At 37.8% G+C, this 21,645-nt stretch overlaps 1 protein-coding gene across 1 annotated transcript in view; it reads left to right on the top strand.

The window, feature by feature from the left end:
- The first annotated feature begins 776 nt into the window (after positions 1–776).
- The window catches only part of LOC124872837 (leucine-rich repeat transmembrane neuronal protein 4), a 187,593-nt gene continuing 166,724 nt past the window's right edge, over positions 777–21,645 (top strand). The window contains exons 1-2 of the mRNA XM_047373230.1: positions 777–1,585; positions 18,264–19,825. Of these exons, the coding sequence (XP_047229186.1) occupies positions 1,582–1,585; positions 18,264–19,825 (1,566 nt within the window). The 5' untranslated portion in view covers positions 777–1,581. The remainder of the gene's footprint in view (positions 1,586–18,263; positions 19,826–21,645) is intronic.

The following is a 21,645-nucleotide window of genomic DNA, read 5'->3' as shown; positions in this document are numbered from 1 at the left end:
TCACAATATTATGCTACTACAATATATATATATATATATATATATATATATATATATATATAGAAAGAGAGAGAGAGAGAAAAATAGAGAGAGAGACTTTATTCTAGGGTGTCAAGGGATTTGTCTGTCTGAACTTCAGCACCTTGGACAGCGCTGTATGGTCTTTTGCTGACTTTTTCCTCAGTTGTCTGAAGGCTTCCTGTTAATTTCAAGCTAATATACACATATCACTGTAGCTACTGGAAGTTAGGCACAACTTGGCACTGCAGAACAAAGTATAACCTTAAAACCATATTGGATTGTATTAGTTATACATTTCCAGATAGTCTTATATAAACTGGGCCTGTTTATCAAGTAAAGTGACATGAGATGACAGCTGTTGTCAATACAGTGAATGGAGCAAACTAAATATATGAAGAATACGGCTACATGCCCATGGAATCACTCTGCTTAGGGGTGGCCATGCACTTGGAAAAAAAAGGAAAAGCTGCATCCATTGTGTCTGCTTGAATTTCCACTTGAGTATTTGCATGTCTAGTCCAAAGATACAGGGCATTCAATAAGAATTGCTACTGCACACACACAAAAAAATAAAAAAGGGAGAAGATAAAAAACTAATAATATTGTCTTACAACCTATGCTGCTTTGAGATATCATGGTATAATGGCGCTGTAAACAAAATCCTTAAGAAATTGGGTGAGGGTTCTTTGCCATGACCGTACCGCCCTTACGTTTAGTGCGTGATGAATCCTTCGCACTAGATCCCTGATCGCAGTTTCACCAGAAGAGGGCATTCCGCTTCTGCCTGTCAAAGTTGCTTTGACATGCAGACGTGATTAACGGCAGCGTCATGCTGCATTTCAAACCTAGCAGCAGTGAGAGCAAAGGGAACGATTGAGCCAAAAAAAAATAATAATAATAAAAGAGGGATGTTTGGATGACTTTCCTAAGGGACTCGCTGACAGCGCTTCACACTCACTTGGGAATAAACCTGCTGCTTACTTTCTTTCAGTGTGCCGCGCAGAACACAGACGAAAAAGGTATTTTACCAGAAACATTTATGGGAAATAACGGCTTGCTTTTTTATATCACGCCAGCGCTTCTGTGAAATTCCAGACGGGATTTTCGCGGAATTTCCGTGCGCATGTAAGCCTGACATGACTTACTTGGATGTGACATTGTTACCGTCTGCGCCAGCTGCAGTGCTCTTTTTGACTGTTACTTCAAGAAAGAGAGAAAAAGAAACTGATCATTTGCTTTGCTTCCGAGACATGGATAGAGAGTTCTGAAGCCGGATTTTGCACCCTTTTAATCTGGAGTCGGGAAGTAAATGACATTCGCTCCGGTTCGTTCGGACGGGTGTAGTTGCAGAACTGAACAGGATAAGGCATCGCAGGTCCGGGAGAGTGAAAAAGGGCAGGTGCGTTTTGGAGTCGGCGGCTGCGCGGACAGAGCGGAAAGCCGACCGGTGGATTGGGACGGTACCTGTGTGTGCTGTGGAGAGCGCATCATGCGGACTCGGATGTCACGCACAATGAGCCATTAAAACCTATAGGCTGGAGCTAAAACAGATACGCGGATATGGGTAAGTTTGTGTCTTTTAATATGTTTGTTGAAGGTAGGTGGCTGTACTCATAATGCAGATCAGATTTTGTCTTCTCTTCCTTAGTAGAACCTGAAGAAAACCAGATGATTGCGTCAAAAATGTCACTTCAGCTGCACCGTACTGCATTTTTTTTATTATTATTTTGTATGGAAGTGACTGGAAAAGCTTCTGGAATGTGGCCAGTTAGTCGCAGAGCTGCAATGTGTTTTTTTTCGATCTTCATTTCTCTGTCCTTCGCTTTATTAAAAAACTCGTTTTAAATTTTCAATTGTTGGAATTAAAACTTCCGCCTATAAAATATACAAACAGCCAATTCGCCTGCTTGCTTTAATCAAATAACAGCCCTTTGTTTTTTTTCCGACTAGTTCGAGTGCAAGGATGCACTGATTGATATGGATCGGAATGCAAATGCGCGGCGCATTTTGGAAGCCAGTCAACTTTATAAAGCGTGCCTTTGCATATTCATTTATTGTCCTGTTGGTAGGCGCGTCGCACAGATCTTGGTGTCCTGCCTCACACAAAGCTGTGTGGGTCTGAGAGCAACACCGTTCGTGCAGGACTTGCTCCATCAGATTGATTTTTCATTCAGCAAACCCCGTCGTGTTCTGCACCTGCTATCAGCAGACTCCTAAAAATTGTAAAGCATGCGTATGAGTGTGTGTGTGTGTGTGTGTGTGAGAGAGGGTTTGTGTGTCTTCTGCAGCTATGAAACGGGCTATTATGTGACTGTATCAACCCTACCCAACCTTATTCTCACTTCTAATTAGTATTAACCATTTGCCTCTTCTGTTACCCACACGCGTGCGCACAATTACTTACCCATGGGCCACACCGTGTCACACTCATGATCCCCACATCTAAAAGGTTCTGCTGAAAATTCGGAAATTTCCCACTTTGTTAAGCAATTTTTTACATTTTCTTTGCATGATTTTATCGTTTTCAGGCCTAACCAGTTGCTCGAATAGTGGAGCTGTACCATTAATTGTAAAAGAGCATGATATATAGATCCAAGTTACTGCACCACGTCAATATGAGCTGTACATACCGGTACACTACAGGCCATAAGGACTGTAATACATTCACATATGGGCAGATTTAAGAGGGTATGGGTCCCTGGGCTTGAGCTTGTTTTGGTGTCCTACCCACATGTTTCTTTTATGCATTTACCCATCCAAATGATATACCCTCATATTCTTCACCAGGTTTATGGGGGAACTCCAACAGTCATTAAGCAAGAAATGGAGTACACTTTGGACAGGTCAACACTCCACCAAAGGGCAACACCTTCTTATAGGCTAATTGTTTACCCACACATTGTCATTTCATCCCTTCTTACTCCTAATTCATAACTGTAAATGTACCATTTGTACCATGTAAATCAGTTTATTGTTCGTCATAGTTTGTTGTATTTTCATTATTTACGGAAGTAAATAGTAAAAGAAAACTCTCCAATTGCACATGTAATTTAAACTAGCGTTACATTTGTTTTTTCTAAATCTTCTGTTCTTGATGCAACCAAAGTGCCATATGTATCCCACTAATGCAGGTCACTTTATATTCCACACATACCAATGATTGTGTTGGAAGATCTTTGCTGCTGTCTTAATATGCCCATCATGCTTAATTTTGTTAATTTAAATACTAATTACCATCCATGATATCTGTTAGACAAATTAAACTTTTATTTTAATTTAACGTTTTTTTAAAGTACAAACACAAATACATGATACAGTTTTAACATGCTTCGAAATAAATTCAGACAGGAGTTTATTTTGAAGCAAACTCCTGCCAAAATCAGGTGTTATCTTCCAGAGCAGGAGTTAAACATCTGCTCAAACCCAAACAGCTATAAGCAACCTCATGTTGATAGATTTTATTTGTTGGATGCACATAACCAAATTTTGTTTGATTATTTCATACATGCCAACCTCCCCTTGTATAAAACTATCAAAACTGCAAAGCAATGGAGCAAAATGACCATGGCAGTTTAGAGTGAACAACTAGCCTCCCACATATCTTTGGATGACGGGAGGAAGCATGCACAAGGGGAACATGCAAACCTTATGCAGAAAGACCTTGCAAAGTCGAACAGTTTTTAGCACTATTGACTTACAGAGTAGTGCTAAAAACTGTTACATTTTACAGTTCCTTTCTTTTTTGCTGGCAAATAACAAGAAAATATAGAGTTTGATTTTCCAAAATAATTTGACATTTATTCTTTCTGAAACGTTCATCATAAACACCACATGTTTTCTAGAAATGTACTCATTGGCACAAAAAGGACCCAAAGTGTGATTGCAACTATGTTAGGCCATTATGTGGTGGTGCAGTAATATCTGAAACACACCAAACACAAGAATGACATCAAGTATAATGCTTAAAGCTTGCTGTAGTTACATTTGATATGCTTGGGGTCAAGGATTAAGTAGGGCTATAACATTTTTTTGCATTTTGGTTGTCAAGATCAACATCCACCAAATAAAACTCCCAAGGTGATGTGTGTATAAGTTTTTACCAGCCCTGTTATTTGGTACGCCTAGCTAATTCTGGGTTGGACCCCATTTTGCATTATGTACTGCCTGAGTTGTTTGTGGTTCACCAAGGAGTCAGGGATATTCTTCAAAGATTTTGATCCATTTTTAAGTGATAAAGATGGCCTGACCATTTCATGATGCTCAGTTTGATCTTCAGCAAGTTGCCTTTACCATATCTAGATGTCTCAATACATTGAGTTCCTGCCAGTTGACTGGCTGATGAGCTGTTTGTGTTAACAAGTTATTGAATAGATAAAGTGGCTGGTGTGTGTATACTGGAAATTCTGGCATATATGATGTGGAGTGAGTGTAACTGTGGCTCACAAACATTAAAATCTTCAACTTAAAACCCAAACTTTCAATGCAACACACTGTTGTGCATTTGCTCATAAGTATTCGATGATTGCATGATGTTTTAGTCTTCATTTTTCTGCCAGAATAGCTGATTGTGAGCCTATTCATTAACAGCATGCAATGCACTTATGTTTCATCGACCATGTCAGAGATGTGGCTCACAGGAGGAGAACGTTAAAGTGGAGAGAGTAGAGAGCTCAGAGATGAATTTACATGCAAGTGACATTTCATGCAAACTTTAAGCATCTAAACACAATATGTTTGTAGTTATAGAACCAATGAGCCCCTTACTATTCTGCACTGGACATAGAGACACTGGCTTGTTTACATGTACAGAGTACCTCAGTAGTATCAACAGATGGCTTTCTGCTGGCCTTCTATCATCACACAGGCAGCACTCTATAAATGTCAGGTGAAGCAGGTGCACAGAGGAGATCAACAAGCCCTTTGAGGGCAATGTCACTACCCTTTGTTTACATTTGAAAAAAAAAAAAAATCAAGTGCTTGTGAGGAACTTAAAAACGTAACCAAATGATGCAGCATTTATAATTCTATTTCATTAAGGTTTAGGTCGACAAGTCAAACCACTCCAGTGCTAGTTTTTAACTCTGTTTTTATATATCTGAACAACCAAAGTTTCCCTATGTAGGCCAATATTTATGTTAGCAATTTGATTTCAAAGAGTATGTGACCATTAAAAAGGCCAGTGGAGGGTTGCATTGAAATATTTACTCAAACAGTTTTCCTTCGGACATCGATCATATAACTTCTCTTGAATAGAGACTGAGAACATTGTTTTTTTTTCTTTTTTCTTTTGCAGCACTAGTGGCCTTTTTGTCATTTTTCTTTGAAAGTAGGAAGACAGGAATAATACGTTTTTTTTAGATCACTTGTATTGACTAATTTGCTACAGTAATGTTTACTCAGATGTTGTTTTTTCTTACGGCAATCTTACGGCTCTATGCTAATAGGTGGCAAAACCACTAGAAAAAATTATAAAAAACCTATGTCACCTCCCCACAGAATTTTCTCTTGCGTCTTTAGTCAATGAAAATTGGGCGCCTTTTGTGTTGTGCACTGAAAGAAAACATGGCTGTGTACCAAAGCTGGTGGAAGCTGCAGAAGATTGGTGCTAAACTAAAGGGCTTCTTGCCTGTTGTTCAAGGAATCTATAATATTTTATCATCTTTCATCGTTTGGTCAGATATAAACTGGATTATTCTGCACTGAGATTCTTTAAAACATAGTTTGAGATACATGAAGCCTCTTTTCTCTTGGTGAAAACAAGAAAATCAATTTTAAGTCTTTTTTGGCATCAGGACAACCTTAAATCTAGACAAATATGAAAGTACATAGACAGGCCAAACCTGGACTGAATTATTTAAAATGCTTACACATTCTTTAAAACACAGTGTGATAAGTAAATCCTTTGCTCCATGTGTGAAAACAAGAACAAAAAGAAAATTAAATATAAAGTTTATGTATATGCATATGTGATAGAAAAAATATCTAATAAATTACTGCTCAGATGTAGACTTACGTCTTTTTGCAAATTATCCTTTATCAACGATGTTGTAGCTAACCCAAGCTCTGATCTTCCTGCTCATAGCAGCATTTTTTGCTTTGAGGTGATACTGCAGGCTTAAATTGTTTTGAAAATCAGTACACTGCATGTGTCCTATGGTTGGCCAAGTAGTGGTTCTGTAGTTGTGACATATATAACACTTTAATTCCCTAACCCATGTGTATATATTGAAAGAAAATAAATCAATTAAAGTCATTAAGAATTTATGTGTAATTCAATCCTGGTTGATGCAAAGCCATGAGTGTGTTTTCCTGGTCCTCCTCATCAAAACAGGTTTGGACTGAACTGTAAAAGCATGTTAGTAACCAGGTAACCATGGAGAAACCACAGATGCTTCCCTAATTTAGGCTCTGAACAGCAGATTGAGATAGAGATTACTATAGTTACAAAATTCAGGTAATTGGAACACAGCTGTTTGATTACACAATTGGTATAAACCCTGCTTTATGAGTTCATTTAAAGATGCTCCTTAATACATGTTACTTCCTAGGGTTAAAAAGCTTCTTCCTCTTCTTTACACATTTGTTTTATTTTTGCAGAACAACGGCAGTGTGGTGTGTTACAATCATTAGTAACGGAGTCTGAAGTCACTTGAGGTGACATTAATGCTATGTTGTTGCTGTATAAAAGTTTTATTATTAGATTAACTTTGGCAGCAATAAGACGTGTGCATATTTATGTACAATCATCCTGATCATAATACCTACTGTGCAGTTCCACCTAACAAGACTAAGATGCAAAAGGAAGCAACAAAATTAAACAGTATTTTCTAGGTTTTGTTATTATGGTTCTAGCTTGGCTGGCTTTGGTATGGTCCCACAGATAATTGGAGACTACAGAGTTGGCTTAGGCTGATTTGGGGACAACATTCCTTATGTTTTAGGCTGCTGTCCAGCCTCTGCAGTCAAGACTGAAGCTGGTAGCAGTTTTGTCAATGGCAGTGAGCAAATAGCAATGAGCCACTCATGTGCGCTCAAAGTGCACCAGTTAGTGAGTCCATTTGCCAAGTTATTAAGCTGCATTTGGTTTTATTTTAGGTCAGCAGTAAAGTGCACTTACTCTTTCTATGTGTTAAGGTTGAGAGGCAGAAATAGCCATCTTCTGCTGCTGAGGACACCAGGGCTGTCTGCTTTATAACAAAGCATCGCACACATGCCTTTAGACAAACTTAATATTTTAATTACCTATGCCCATTCAGCATTGGATTAGGAGAAGTAACTGCAGAAACCTAAAGAGAAAAATATAATGTTGATCAACATAATTTCAAAAATGTTGAACATGAAAATTGGATTTAACAAAAGCAAGAGGGGAAGCTGTACATTGCCCTCAGAAAAAAAATGTATACGTCTTGAATTTATGTTACAAAAACTAAAATGAATTTCATTGCCATTTTATGGAATAGACCAATACAAAGTACTGTAGTTCATATGTGTTAAGTGACACAAAATTACAATCGGAAAAATGTGGTGTGCCTTGGCATCTCGCCACCTTTTTCTGGAATTACAGCATGCCCTGTGTGTTTTAGATAACCTCTCCACAATCTCAATCTTTACACTTCTAGACACTGAAATGTTTGACCATGATCCTTTCAAAATAGTTCAAGTTCAGTCAGATGAAGAGCTTCTATAAATGCACATTTTCAAACCTTTGCACAGATTCTAAATTGGATTTAGATGTTGACTCTTGCTTCGGTATAAGCCATTCCATAGTAACTGGTTGTATGTCTAGGCTTGTGAATCTTCAACCCAGTCTTAAGTCTTTTGCAGCCTCTAACATGTTTTCTTCCAAGATTTTCCTGTATTTAGCTCCATGCACCTTCCAGTTATCTCTAACCAGCTTTAATAATCCCTGCTGAAGAAAGGCAATCCCACAGCATGATGCTTCCACTTTTGTTTTACTGTGGGGAAAGTCTTTCCAAACACTGGATCACCATCAAAATCTTTTAATGCCTATTAAAGGTTGCTCAGTCCATATCTTTATTAAGCCCAGAAAAAATATGTTAAAAAATAGATTTTATAGCACTCCAGTCAAGTCAAAATGTAGCCTTAATGATGACCTTGAAAATCAGGCTTGATTAGCCTGTAAGAATTATGATTATTGATTAATTAATATATATCAAGAATTATAATTTAAAATCATAATTTGGAAATAAATAAATTTATTAACCAAAAATCATTACTTACGAATCGAAATCAGAGATGTCCTCTGGTGTTGTAATTATGGCTCAAGGCCCTTGATAATTACAATTATTAAATTCTTAGTAGTAATTGATAACTATTACTAGATGTCACTGTTTAATCAACCACTTCACCGAAGGTGGGGGAACTTTGACCTTATTTTGACACACAAATCACTTGTTCTCAAAATAAACATAAATGCTTTCTCTTTATCTTCATGAATATTTATTAAATCAATAGCTCTGATACACCTCGCTATTCTGATTAAATAATCTTCACCTAATCAAGCATGCAAAAAATTCTACACAAAAGGGGTAAAATAACTAACTAAACAAGATAAAACAACATTGAGTGTGTGTATGAAAGTCAAACCAGAAGTTATGTCAAAAACAAGGGAAAATATGGTAGTGAGCAAACCTTTGGGAGCGGCCTCCACCAGGCTGCAGTCATAAAACCCCCAAAGTTGGAGCTCAGTGAAACACAAAGGGTCATAAAACTTTTAGGTGGCAACCAGTGGAAAAACACGAAGAGTGAAGACAATGGAATATTGAGTATTCCACCATGAGGTTCTAGCAGTCCAACTTTAAATTCACCTGACTCTGCGCTCAGGTGTTCAAACACAGTGAGAAATGAACAGCTTCAAAGCGCAGCGGCTTTCAGAGTCCAACAGCAATCAAAGTTGCAATAAGACATTGCATGCACATACAACTTAAAACACATTGGACTGTAAGTGGCAATTCGCCCTAAAATCCTTCTTTATTCTGCCCAAGCTATTTCTAATAGAGATAAAACAAAACGGGATTTCTTGGTGTCGTCTTCTCTGGAGCAGCGGGAGAGGGGGGAGTTTGTTGCGCGTCCGTAACAAACTCAAAGACAGCCGGCCTTCCTCCTTTGGCAAAAGGGGAAAATATGACAGAACATCAGCAGTCGACTGGAACAAAAAAAACAAAGAGGAAAATTTCGTCTCCTTGGAAAACCTCCGTGTGTTTTTCTTGGGTTACGTGTTAAATCCACGCCTTCGATCGGTAAAGTTAAGTTTACTAGTCTTCTTATCCCAGGAAATTTCTTATGAAGTCGCTGAGCTTCTCATGAGTTTGGCCAGTGAGGAGAATTAATGAAAACCGACGTGTGGTTTCTTCTCCAGAATGATGTGCCTCTGTTGCATGGTAACCACGTCTTGGTTTCCAGCGGGAGAAAAGCAAAGGCGTCTCACGTGTCCTTATATAGCCCACTGTGACATCAGAGCTGCGACGCCCCTTCCTATCAGCTGCAATTCTTGCTGGGAGTTGTGGCTGCAGACCATCCTGGGGTATATAGTAGCAGATGACACTGGGAGGTTTAGTAGCAAACAAATGGTCCAACAAGCCCATTTCATCAACCATAACAACCTTTCAAACACATTTAGAATTGAACAGAAATTTTCAAGGAAATGTCTTTTTACCTTTCACTTTTCATCCACACATTGTTTTAATCAGATTAGTCAAATTCAATTCAACACAGGTAGACAGTTGGTTGCAATAGATTTTATTTAAGAGTATCAGAGTAAAGGGGGTTGTATACAAATGCACTCAGCATTCAGATTTTTATTTGTGAAAAACTTTAAAAACTGTAATTTTGTTTTCACTTTACAGTTAACTGCTACCCTATGCTGTCCCAATACAATACATTGAATTGGAGGTCACAAAATGAAAAGGCTTTGCCCGACACTGTAGATTAAGACTTCAAATGGGAATCAACAAAAGTTGCAAAGAGATGTTGAAGATGGCTTTGAATACATGCACATTAATAGATTTTGTGTTACAAAAACATCCTGATGGCTGCAGGGTTCAAGGGCATGCTACATTTAATGTGTGGTAGACAGAAGGAGAAATTCCTTTGCAGTACTATCAAATGAAATAGGACCAAAAAAGCAGTAATGATGAAAAGGACCTCAGCTGGGAGGTAATAGAGACACAAACCCTTTGAGTGACACCTAGGAGGGCGACTTGTGCTGCTTTGTGAATAAGATTAGAGGAAGGAGCAGGAAAGAAGATGGCCTACAGAGGCATTAGCTCATAGATGTCTCATTAAACCACATGCAGTGTCAGTCAGAGGCAAAAGGGTGTTTTGCAAGCCAGCCTCAATGTGTAGATGATCCAGGAGTCACTTGTAATAGAGCAAGCATATTTTGCAAATGGAAGAACTAGAGTGTTGTTTGCGCATCCTTCTGGGATGCAAGTCAAAGACAAAAATTTGCATTCATGTTTAGCAGAAACAGTCCACAGATGTTACTACTACTAATAATAATAGTCTTAATAATAAAATTTATTTAAAAGACACCTTTCTAAGTACACGTTCACCTTAGAAAAATAAAAAGCAATAGAAATGAAAATACAAAAAACAAAATCCCACTTTTGAACATGTTTTTGCTTCTAATTATTTAAATGCGCATGGAAAATTAGGCACAGACATTCATCTACATCACTTTTTTTACATTGTCTTCGCTCAGTTTTTGTTATGCATTACACATGTAGACAAAAATAAATTGGCTACTTTCACCAATCTTGTGATCCCCATCTTTCAATTTTTATGGTCTGTATGTTAAAGTAGCACAATTGTCAGATCCAGAATTAAGAAATATGATGGATGGAGCTGTTGGTATAATCAATAGCCAGTGCAAATTATCTGTGCAGCTCTACAGTTCCCTCCATCTGTAAGGGATGATGAAAAATTCTTCTGAAAACAAACGTTAAGTGTTTCTCTTTCAATCACACTGCAAGACACAGACAAATACACATACAATCCCCATATGGGATCAGCAGATGCTTGGCAGTGAACTAAGTGGCTATGTTAGATGCCATATGCTGTATGCCTCTCAGCCACACTATGTCAGGTACTTACATCTGACAAATCCCAGGAAGATTATTGAGATTCCACAAAATCAAAGTTATGCCTTGACAGCATTAGAAATGTTCCCATAGTCTGCAGATTTCCATGTTTGAAGTGAGGTTCCTCATCATACGAAACATATGGCACATTCAGTTTAATGAGAAGACGGACTCAGGGTATTACCTGTCAACATATTGTAATCTAATTAAAAGATGGAGAATTTCTATCTCGGTGTATGAATCTTATCTCAGTCTGATCATGGTAATACATTTCATACTTGATGATATTGCCTTGAGAAACAGACATAGGCTGAGCCTCCCCTAATACTATCTATTTCAGGGGAAATCAATGTATCTTAATGACAGATCATTAGTTGCTCGGTAAAGGGGAGTGTTTTAAATGAAAACGACTCACTCAAAGCTAAGAAAAAGGAGTGCTATCGAACAAAGTTACCGCTTTGCCAGAAATCATTGTTTTTATGCCTTGCCAAAATTTTCAACCCTAAACTTTTTCACATTTTGTCACATTACAACCAAAAACCTCAATGGATTTTATGAGGAATTAATGTGATAGACTAAGAGAAATTTGATCGATCAACATTAAACACAAAGCAGCACCTAGCACAGGATTTTGAAAATGTTTTACTAAAAAAAAAATCTAACCATTTACCCTTAAAAATCATCAAACTAATATAAACTTCACCTGTTTGCATACCACACTTGTCTGTTTTGTAATTCATAAAAAAAATTGGAGAATGTGTATTATCCCCACAGCATGATGCTGCCCCTGCCATTCCTCTTAACCTTCTCCTCGTATCCTGTCTGGTGTGTTCATTCTCCATGACGCTGTTTGTTCACTAATGTTCTATAACAAACCTCTGAAGCCTTCACAGAACAGCTGGTTCATACTAAGATTAAATTATACACAGGTGAGCTGTTTACTTCTGAAGGCAGCTGGTTGCATTTAATTTATTCATAGGGGTTCAGAGTAAAAGGAACTAAAAACATATGCACACCACACTTTTCAGATTATTTGTAAGAGAAATAAAAATTCATGAACATGTATTGTCAGCCTCACACTTCATAAATTTATGCTGCTTTGTGTTTGTCTTTTATTTAAAATCCTAATGGAATCCATTAAAGTTTGGTGGTGGTTGTAATGTGAATAGCTCTCAGTACTTTGCAAAGCACTGCATCTTGTTGCCATTTTCCCTTTGTGATTATGCCTTCCCTTTCTCCCAACCCCAACCTAACAGGGAACTAAAATTTGCATTGCAGTTTCCTGCCCTTTATAAGTCTTAGGGTGCTGGATTTATCTTTCAAGTCTTAAATATTGAATTAATCTTAAAACTAATCCTACAACTAAACTTAAAAATGATGAACACCCTCAGTCCATATTTCCTGGTTTCTTCATCAGTTTCACTGTCACGGTCATAGTGTAATAAATGTAATTCACACACTTGAATTTCAGGCTCCAAATTTGTCATGCCCCGGTGCAAACACTATATCTTCACAAGCTGCTTGTGTTCATTATCCCTACAGTTTTGTTAAATTGCAGAATTTGTAAGAAGAGTGCGCTTGATGGTACTTTATCAAACCAGGAATCCTAAAGCCTTCTTTGGTATCTGCAGGTGCAGCAACCACAGTGTAAAATCTAGCTGGTCTTAATAAAGGAACACATTTACACCAGCTTACCCAAACAATTATTAAAGCAAACAATAATTTGGGATCAGTGTGCAACACAAAATCATGGAAACACAGGATCTTGTGTTAAAGTACTTATTAAATATATGAATCTGAGATATGTTGCATAATCCTAATAGAGTACTGGGGCTATTTTTGGATTTAAAAAAAACAAAACAATACTCTACCCAACTGCCCGCAATGCCTAACGTACCATTATTTGACTTAATAACCAGGGTGTCACTCTGATTGATTGGCCAACAAACCGGACTGACCTAAAGCCCAGAGTAAGTCTGAAGGGTATTGTTTAAAACAAAGATGAGAGACACTACACCCAACAGTGGAGACTAGATAAAGGTTATTAAAGCAACCTGGGCTTCTTTGACAGCACAACAGGCTGTCAAAGAAGCCTCCATGCCTCCATGCCACGGTGCACTGATGCAAATATTCATCCTAAAGGAGAACCTACCAATTATTAAAGGCATATGCTAAACAGTATACTTTTCAATTGTAGCAGGTCAGTCATCTTGGTAATATTTTAGCAGTGCCTTTTATTTCCTCTTACTAGTTATCTATGTTAAAGGACAGGACCTTTCTGAGTAGATTAATGTACTTTATTGGATTAAAATCAGTAGTATACAAACGTTGTTTTCTTGATAATGATAACTTCTTTTACTATAAACACCTTTCACCAAATGGTGCATGGCATTCACTGTTTTGATTGTGTCATGTGCAGTGAATACAGCCTGACAATCAGAGCAGCATAAACTTTCCAGAGTCATATCTTTAACCATATTTGGATTTAGACTTTCCAAAAGCAATCACTGCTCCAGTTGCAGAAGCAGATCAGTCATGGAGAGTAAGATTTACTCAGCACAGGAAAAATCAGCATGAAGGAAGTGATAGTCATGTCTACAGTCCTGGAGGCGTTTCAATTTAGACTCCAGTCATTTCATGTTTAACCAAACCAAAGCAGAAGAGATTCAGTCTGAATCGTTACTTTTTGCTTTCCACTGATCCAAAAACATTACTATAACCCCAGAGGAATAGAATTTCACAACACCTCTCTGCAACATCAAACAACTACCTGAAAGATAGTTTTGTGTATTTGTCTGAGCGTGTGATTCAGCAAGAGAGTGTGTTTGTGTGCTGTCTTTTTCTACATTCTAGAGGCCCCTAAAAAGAAAGTCAGAATTAGTCTGTGAGGTTAGGCTGATGCATTCTGGTGAAGCTAAGCTAAAGTATCACAATTGGAGGGATTATAATACATTAAGGAAAATTAAATTTAATTAAATTTCAAGATATTTCAACATGTTCCTAAAAAGTAAAACAAAAGTCTTATGTTTATTTTTTAGACATTTTCTAGATCTTAAATTGCATTTACTTATACATTTGCACATTTGTTAATTCATGGCTTCTTTCATAATTTTTCTTATGAATTCTGGTGTTCTCACTGTGATAAACTCTGAGCCTGATAATGCAGGACAGCAAATAGCCTTTTTAGAAGGAATCTATCCCTGGAAATTAAACCTTACTAGCAATACTGCTTAGTAACTTTTTCTCCTGAAACTGTCTTATGTATATTTAAGCAATTACAATTATTGTTCCAATTACTTTAACCACTACCAGCTCCTACATTATGACAAAATGTCTACTTAACAATGTTTGGCTTGGAAACAGGGATGGCTATAAAGGTAACTGTATACTGCAAGATGGCACTGAAGTTTGAGTTGTATTTATGTGTTAATTATTTATTAAGGGGCTACATTATATTATTATACATTTTAATATGACGTATATTCTTTATTAAATATAAGATACATATAAGGTATATACAATTAGGTTAAATATAAGTAACTGTATAGATTAAGTTTTGTATTCTTGTAGGGCTTAATTTTAAATCATAATGGTCTTTCAACATCTCATATTCAGCTAACCTGTGGGGCTGTTGGTAGCACTGTTGCCTTGCAGCAAGAAGGTCCTGGGTTCGACTTCTGCCTGGGCGTCTTTCTGTTTACATGTTCTCCCCTGTGCATTCTCTCCAGGTGCCCCGGCTTCCTCCCAAATACATGCCTGTTGGGTTAATTGGTCTCTCTAAATTGCCCTTAGATGTGTGATTGAGTGTGTGCTTGGTTGTTTGTGTGTTGCCCTGTGATGGCGACCTGTATATTGTCCGTAGACTGGAGATAGGCACCAGCTTCCTATCCACTATGGAAGACGCGGTATAGAAAATTACTGACTTACCATTTCTGTGTAACTTTTGTTAAGTCCTTGGGGTTGTCTTAGTAGAAAATAAATCTCGTTCCAACTAATATTTCATATTGAGACTGAGTCAGATAACCCTCCAGGATTTGACTATGTTTTATTTTTTTAAATTAAGGTTAAGGCTGCCCAAGGCATGCTGCTGAGAAACATCTCCAGATTCACACTGCCACCACCATGGTTGATGGTGGAGAAGTTTTATTTGTCTGTTTTGTGCAGTCTTTGGTATTAATCCAGTCATATGGGGGAAAAAAAATAGCTTGCATTTTGTTTTATCAAACCAAAAAAACCTTCTTGATTGATCTTTAAGTTTAAGATGATGGCAAAGTCAAAACTGATGTAGGTGGGCTTCATTTAAAGTTATTTTATTTCTTGTTGATATTTCTTGACACTTCTGGCCTAAACTAGCTGGTTCTCCTTAGAGTTGAAAATGGAATGTAGTGAATATTTGTGCTTACACATATTTTACACTATATATTTTTATTAGGCAGTTGTAGTTTTTAGAAATCAGTTTTCATGTTGAGATGAAAACAACATTTTTATTTATTTATTAGCAAATTCTAACCCAATAATTTCTACCATGATTTTATTTTTAAAAACAACAACAGTGAAAGTATTTTTTATGAGGAGTTTTGTTGGTTAATATGGTTTTAGCCCTGCTGTTCTACACCACCTCCCCAGGTATCTCCACCTCAAATTTGATGTTAAGAGACCTAATCAGTTCCTAATCACTAATAGAGGCATTTGGTATATTCTACATACTTTGGACCTTATACTCTGGTAATATTTATTGGATTGTCTAGGGGGTGTATTTACACAGCCTGCATTTGAAGTGCTGTTTGACCTGTTTCGCTCTTGAGCTGAAATAATGGACTCCCTGCTGTTCAGAGGCTTATTGTTTCATGGTGATTCTTCTTCCTCCTTTTTGTTGTGTTGTTGTTGATTATGAATCTGAGAATATTATTTAATATTAATATTTTATCAAATAATATTTTGGTCTGTTAAGGGTTATCCTGTGAATACCAGCCCAGTAAGGCGATGGTATTAGGACAAAATAGAAAGGTGTGAGCCAAGCTCTGACATTATTGAACAGCATAAACTCTGCACATATATGGAATGAATTCACACAATTTCTTAAAATACAAGAATTTATTAACAAAAATAAGTAAACTCAAAGTCAAACATATTTCAATTAACAAACTCTTTACTATGCTAAAACAATCCAACTAAACTACCAAGCAGAATTAAAGAATAACGAAGACTAATGGGTTATGTACAATATATACAAGTTGATTAAAGATGATTGAAATCATGACCAAAAGAGTGATTCGACATTTCTATGCAATGTTATTCATGTTTGAGAACCAAGGATTATCTTGAAGAATCTGGAAGTGAAGTTAAGTTAGTCTTGGAACCAACTTAGGCAATAGTCGGCAAACGTTTAGACAACCATTCACGATGCAAGATCAGATAAAATATGATTTTAATAAAATAATATTTTAAAGAATGATCTGCTGAATAAAACCAACCTTCTGGATGACTAATTCTCAACTGTCTCATTAGCTGCCTTTATTTATTAAAATTATATTTAAAGAAATATTATTAAAGGAAATGGTAAAATATTTAAGGAAATATTTTGGAAAAGAGACAAATCTTTCTGGAGAAATGGGGCTTAATGGTGTTTACTTAGTTATCAGAGTTAGTAAAATAATGTTTAGTGAACTATTATTTACTAGCTTGAAAACTAACAACCTTTCTGGGTAAATATTCTTTAGCAGGCAAGCACGTGTCCTAAGCCGTTAGCAGTTAAAGCTAACAAAGAAGCCGATAGCTTAGCGCCAGAATCAGACACACACCTTTAAAATACCGTTAATAAAAGGGTTAAAATGCATAAGCGCGGACGGCGCGTTATGGCCAATCTTCTGTGTTAAAATCACCCCTTTAAATAAAGTTTGTCTTAACTTTAAAAACACACAAAGACAGAACACAAACTGAGCACGTGCTGAGCAGATAGCCTGCTAGCACCAAGATAGCAGAGTTCAACACAAACAAAACTAAACTTCATAAAATGAAACACGTTTAGATAATTTCATTCTAAATATCTCTCTATTACTCTACCCAAACCTAACCTCGTATGAACCATGCTGAGGAGTTGTCCGGGCAACGATGAAGTTTGAAGAAAGCTCTGTGAACAAAGGGTTAGCTTCCAGCTAACCTCTGGAGCAGTGGCTGGGCGGCCCGTTCTGTCCACTGACCACACTGCACGTTACCACGGGATGCGGCCTCTGTTGTCCTCCTTTCAGACTGGGAAACTGCTCCACTCTGCTTCATACAGACAGCGTCTCTGCAGGGAACTCTCTGGAACGCGGTTTGCTTCTGTAGGGCTCAGAGAGAAAGTCAAGCTGGGCTTATACCTTAATTACCCCTTTTTATGAATGAATATACCAGATACACAGACAGCAATTCATCTGTACTTAACTTTCTGCATATGATTGTTGATCATATGACACCCTTGGATCTAGTTGAAGAGTTATGTCTGTTTGCCAGCAAAGAGACATTAGCGTGCTGTCCCCCCAACCGTTCCCTCTGGAGGCCGTGTGGAAGAGGCAGGATGTAGCAAGAGCGGTGCTTTTATTGGAATACGTGACATCATGGGAAGTCCGTAGTTACCCCATTTCCTGGCTGTGCCGGAAGTAGGTTAATGCAATTTATTTTGAAAGTTCCAGTAAAGTCTGTAGTGGCCTTTCACATTGTATCCATGGCTGTGGGTCCCAACATTTGTTTTGTTGAATTTCTTCACTTGTTATTTATGAATTAGTTCACTTACAAAATTCACCTTTCTTTGTTGATATTACATTTTAATTTCATGTTTCTCTAAAGTCATAGAGGTTCCTTGCATATTCCAAATGTGCAAGGAAAGATTCTTGGCTTATATTCTAATATTTTAGATATTTTTATTTATGGGTAGCTTGTCTTGTCTTCATGTTTATGGAAGTCTCATTTGGGATACAATCGAGATTACATCATTGTATCCACTTCACTTGCCATCAAGTGAATTTCTAAATAAAGAACACTTGAATGCAAAGTATCCTGTCTATAAAATCCTTTTTTTTAAATCCAACAAAGTATTGGAAAGTGAACATTTATTATATTTGCTTACCTTTCTTTCCTTTTTGTTTTAAATGATCTTTTTAGGCTCTGCTCTGCAGCGTCGCTGGCTATTGTTCCAACTACTGATGCAGGTGTGGCTGGCGGCAAATCCATCTCTGAGTGAGCGCCACTGCCCAAAGAGTTGTCGCTGTGATGGAAAAATTGTCTACTGTGAGTCAAGCGCCTTTCGTGATGTCCCCAAAAACCTCTCAGGAGGCTGTGAGGGCCTGTCGTTGCGGTACAACAGCCTCTCCAGCCTTCGTGCAGGCCAGTTTGTTGGCCTCAACCACCTTATCTGGCTCTACTTGGACCATAATTACATTGCCTCTGTGGATGCAATGGCGTTCCAGGGGGTCCGCAGGCTTAAAGAACTGATTTTAAGTTCCAACAAGATCACATTGCTCCACAATACAACATTTCACCCTGTCCCTAATTTGCGTAATTTGGACTTGTCATACAATAAACTACAAGCATTGCAAACTGGTCAATTCCAAGGTTTACGGAAACTTCTCAGCCTTCACATACGATCTAATTCACTAAAAACTCTGCCAATGCGTCTGTTTCAAGATTGCAGAAATCTTGAATTTGTTGATCTTGGTTACAATCGCCTGCGGAGTATTACTCGGAATGCACTTTCTGGCCTCGTCAAACTCACTGAGTTACATTTGGAGCACAATCAGTTCTCCAAGATAAATTTTTCCCATTTTCCTCGACTCTACAATCTACGTGCTCTTTACCTGCAGTGGAATCGCATTCGGTCGATGAGCCAGGGCCTGACTTGGACCTGGGCCTCTGTCCAGAAACTGGATCTTTCAGGGAATGAATTGACAGAAGTAGATCCCATAGTTTACCAATGCTTACCAAACCTGCAGACTCTCAATCTGGACTCCAATAAGCTGACTAATGTTTCTCAGGAGGTTGTTGACGCTTGGATCTCACTGACCATGATTAGTTTAGCAGGAAATGTTTGGGACTGTAGCCCTGCCATCTGTCCACTTGTGGCTTGGCTGAGAAACTTTAGAGGGGCAAAAGAGACTACAATGATTTGTGCATCCCCCAAGAAGGCTCAGGGAGAGAAAGTGATGGATGCGGTTGAAGCCTTTGGGGTTTGTCAATCAAACCAAGGGACAACCCTTACAATAAGCATTACTCCAAACCTATCCAGTGTCCCTTTGCAAACAGAGCATATCCCATCTGTTCTGGTCATACCAACTAACTCTGGAAAGAGAGCTGAGGGATCCCTTTGGGGTCCTACATCAATAGCAGTTACCCCACCTGTTGCGCTTCCTCCAGAGCAAGACTTGGAGCCTGTGTCTTTCCATAAGATTGTGGCTGGAAGCGTTGCCCTGTTTCTGTCTGTTGCAATGATCCTGTTGGTAATCTATGTGTCCTGGAAGCGCTACCCTAACAGCGTCAAACAGCTCCAGGAGCACTCAGCAGCAGCACGCAAGCGTCACAAGAAACCCCGAGAGACGGAGCGCACCCTTAGCTCCCCTCTGCAGGAGTACTATGTGGACTACAAGCCCAACAACTCTGAGGCCATGGATGTGCTAGTCAATGGGACTGGACCATGCACCTACACCATCTCAGGCTCCCGAGAATGCGAGGTATGACTCACACTACTTTCACTATGCATAAATAATTACAGAATAACTCTTTGGCATGTAACACCTTACTTCTTGTTTTTAGATGGGTACTTGTATGTAAAACTAGACAGTAATCTCTTCTGGTATGCAATGTTTGCTTTGTCATAGATGCATGGAACAACAGATAAAATACAGTTATTGTCAAACTATACATTCCTGGGATTTTGCCATTTAACTTATGATTTTGTTTGTTTAGTTTCATTATTTTTCTGCTTGGATGTCACATGTTTTTTTTTTTTAAATATTTTTAAAGAACATGTTTCTGCCAAAGGACTACATCTAGATTCTGGATGTCAATGACAGGATTACCCTTTTTTCTAATGAAGCTTTCTCAGAGCAAATGACTTCACACTTTTTCTTGACTAGGCTATGACTCAAGATAATTGTTGAAAAGCTTTGCTGTCCCCCAACAACATTGCCTTTCAGCTTTTCGTTCTTTGCTTTTACACTATGGCTGTAGTTACTCGCTTGTTTACTCACTTGCCTAATTGATTAGTCAAGCATAAAATGAAATGAATTCTTTCACTGGCCATTGACAATAATGTATTTGACAAAAACGTATTTGCAGACAGACAGAAACAGCCTTTGATGGTCCTTAAAGGAATGAAAATCATTTGAAATGTTTTACACACAGGCAAGTTATTTTGTCCAAAAAAGTATTTACACACCACATCAATGCTGGTATAACACAATTCTCTGCTTTCTTTCACTTCCCCTCCTCTGGTGTACTTGACATGCTGTAAAAGCAGAGGGTAAACCTCTTATTCCAAGAAATACTTACCTCTGATTTTCCAGGTTACACACTTCATTTAACCAGTATTACATTTTCACCATTAGCATTGTGATTATAGTACCTGTGACTCATTTATCAATTTTTCCTTGGGGTCTCTTCTTCCATTTGTTCCCGGAAACAACTACCACAGTTTCTGCAGTTAAGCCTCAATGTGCTGCTACAAAATAGGGTTACCTAGGTTAAGAAAACTACTGTAATGTTCTAACAACATGTGACCTAAAACATGCATAGATTTAACGTTTGATTTTAAAAATATCACCACATACAACTGAAGTCTTGAATAACCTTGTGTCGTGATCCTGATGATTATGCTGAATGCAGAGCAATTTGCTGACGTGCCAGGCTAATGTTAACATATTTACTCTCTGTTTTGATATAACATGTTAATGTATAATTTATAGACATATACCTTGCTATTCCAGTTGAATGTGTATGGGCAAATCTTACAGAAGTTGTTCTCCTGCTTCATGAAATTTGCATTTCACTTTAAATGTTGTAACATTTAATGTAAAATTTCTCCACTACATGGACAATTATCTAAGCAACAGGCATTCAATCAAATTATACACACAGACAAGGAGCTTCAGCAACCAGTTCAGTCTCTCTTTCAACTGCAAACATCATTGTGAGGGAAAAAAAACACTTACACTGTTAGAGAAAAAAATAAATGTCTCTTCAAAAAAACAATCGCGTGGACATCCTATACTACAGTTTTGCAAGCCTTAGACACAACAGCTTTAATTTTGAGTAGTTAGGTTAGTGGCTCCAATAATAATCATTCAAAATTGTCATAAACCAATTTGATGACATCTCTAATAATTAGTATATGAGATATGTTGGAGATGTATACACAAACACTGATAAAATTTAAAATTGTATGGCTTCTGTTCATTGTTTACAGAGCCGCATCACTTTCCAGTTAAATTATTCCGTTTTTCCTTGATCTCTATTGTAGACCTAGATGATGGATAAATCATTATAGGGAGAT

The sequence above is a fragment of the Girardinichthys multiradiatus genome, chromosome 8 (genome assembly GCF_021462225.1).
Source record: "Girardinichthys multiradiatus isolate DD_20200921_A chromosome 8, DD_fGirMul_XY1, whole genome shotgun sequence".
Taxonomy (NCBI): Eukaryota; Metazoa; Chordata; class Actinopteri; order Cyprinodontiformes; family Goodeidae; genus Girardinichthys; species Girardinichthys multiradiatus.
Note: the sequence above shows the minus strand (reverse complement) of the source record. Positions and strands in the feature narration are given on the sequence as shown.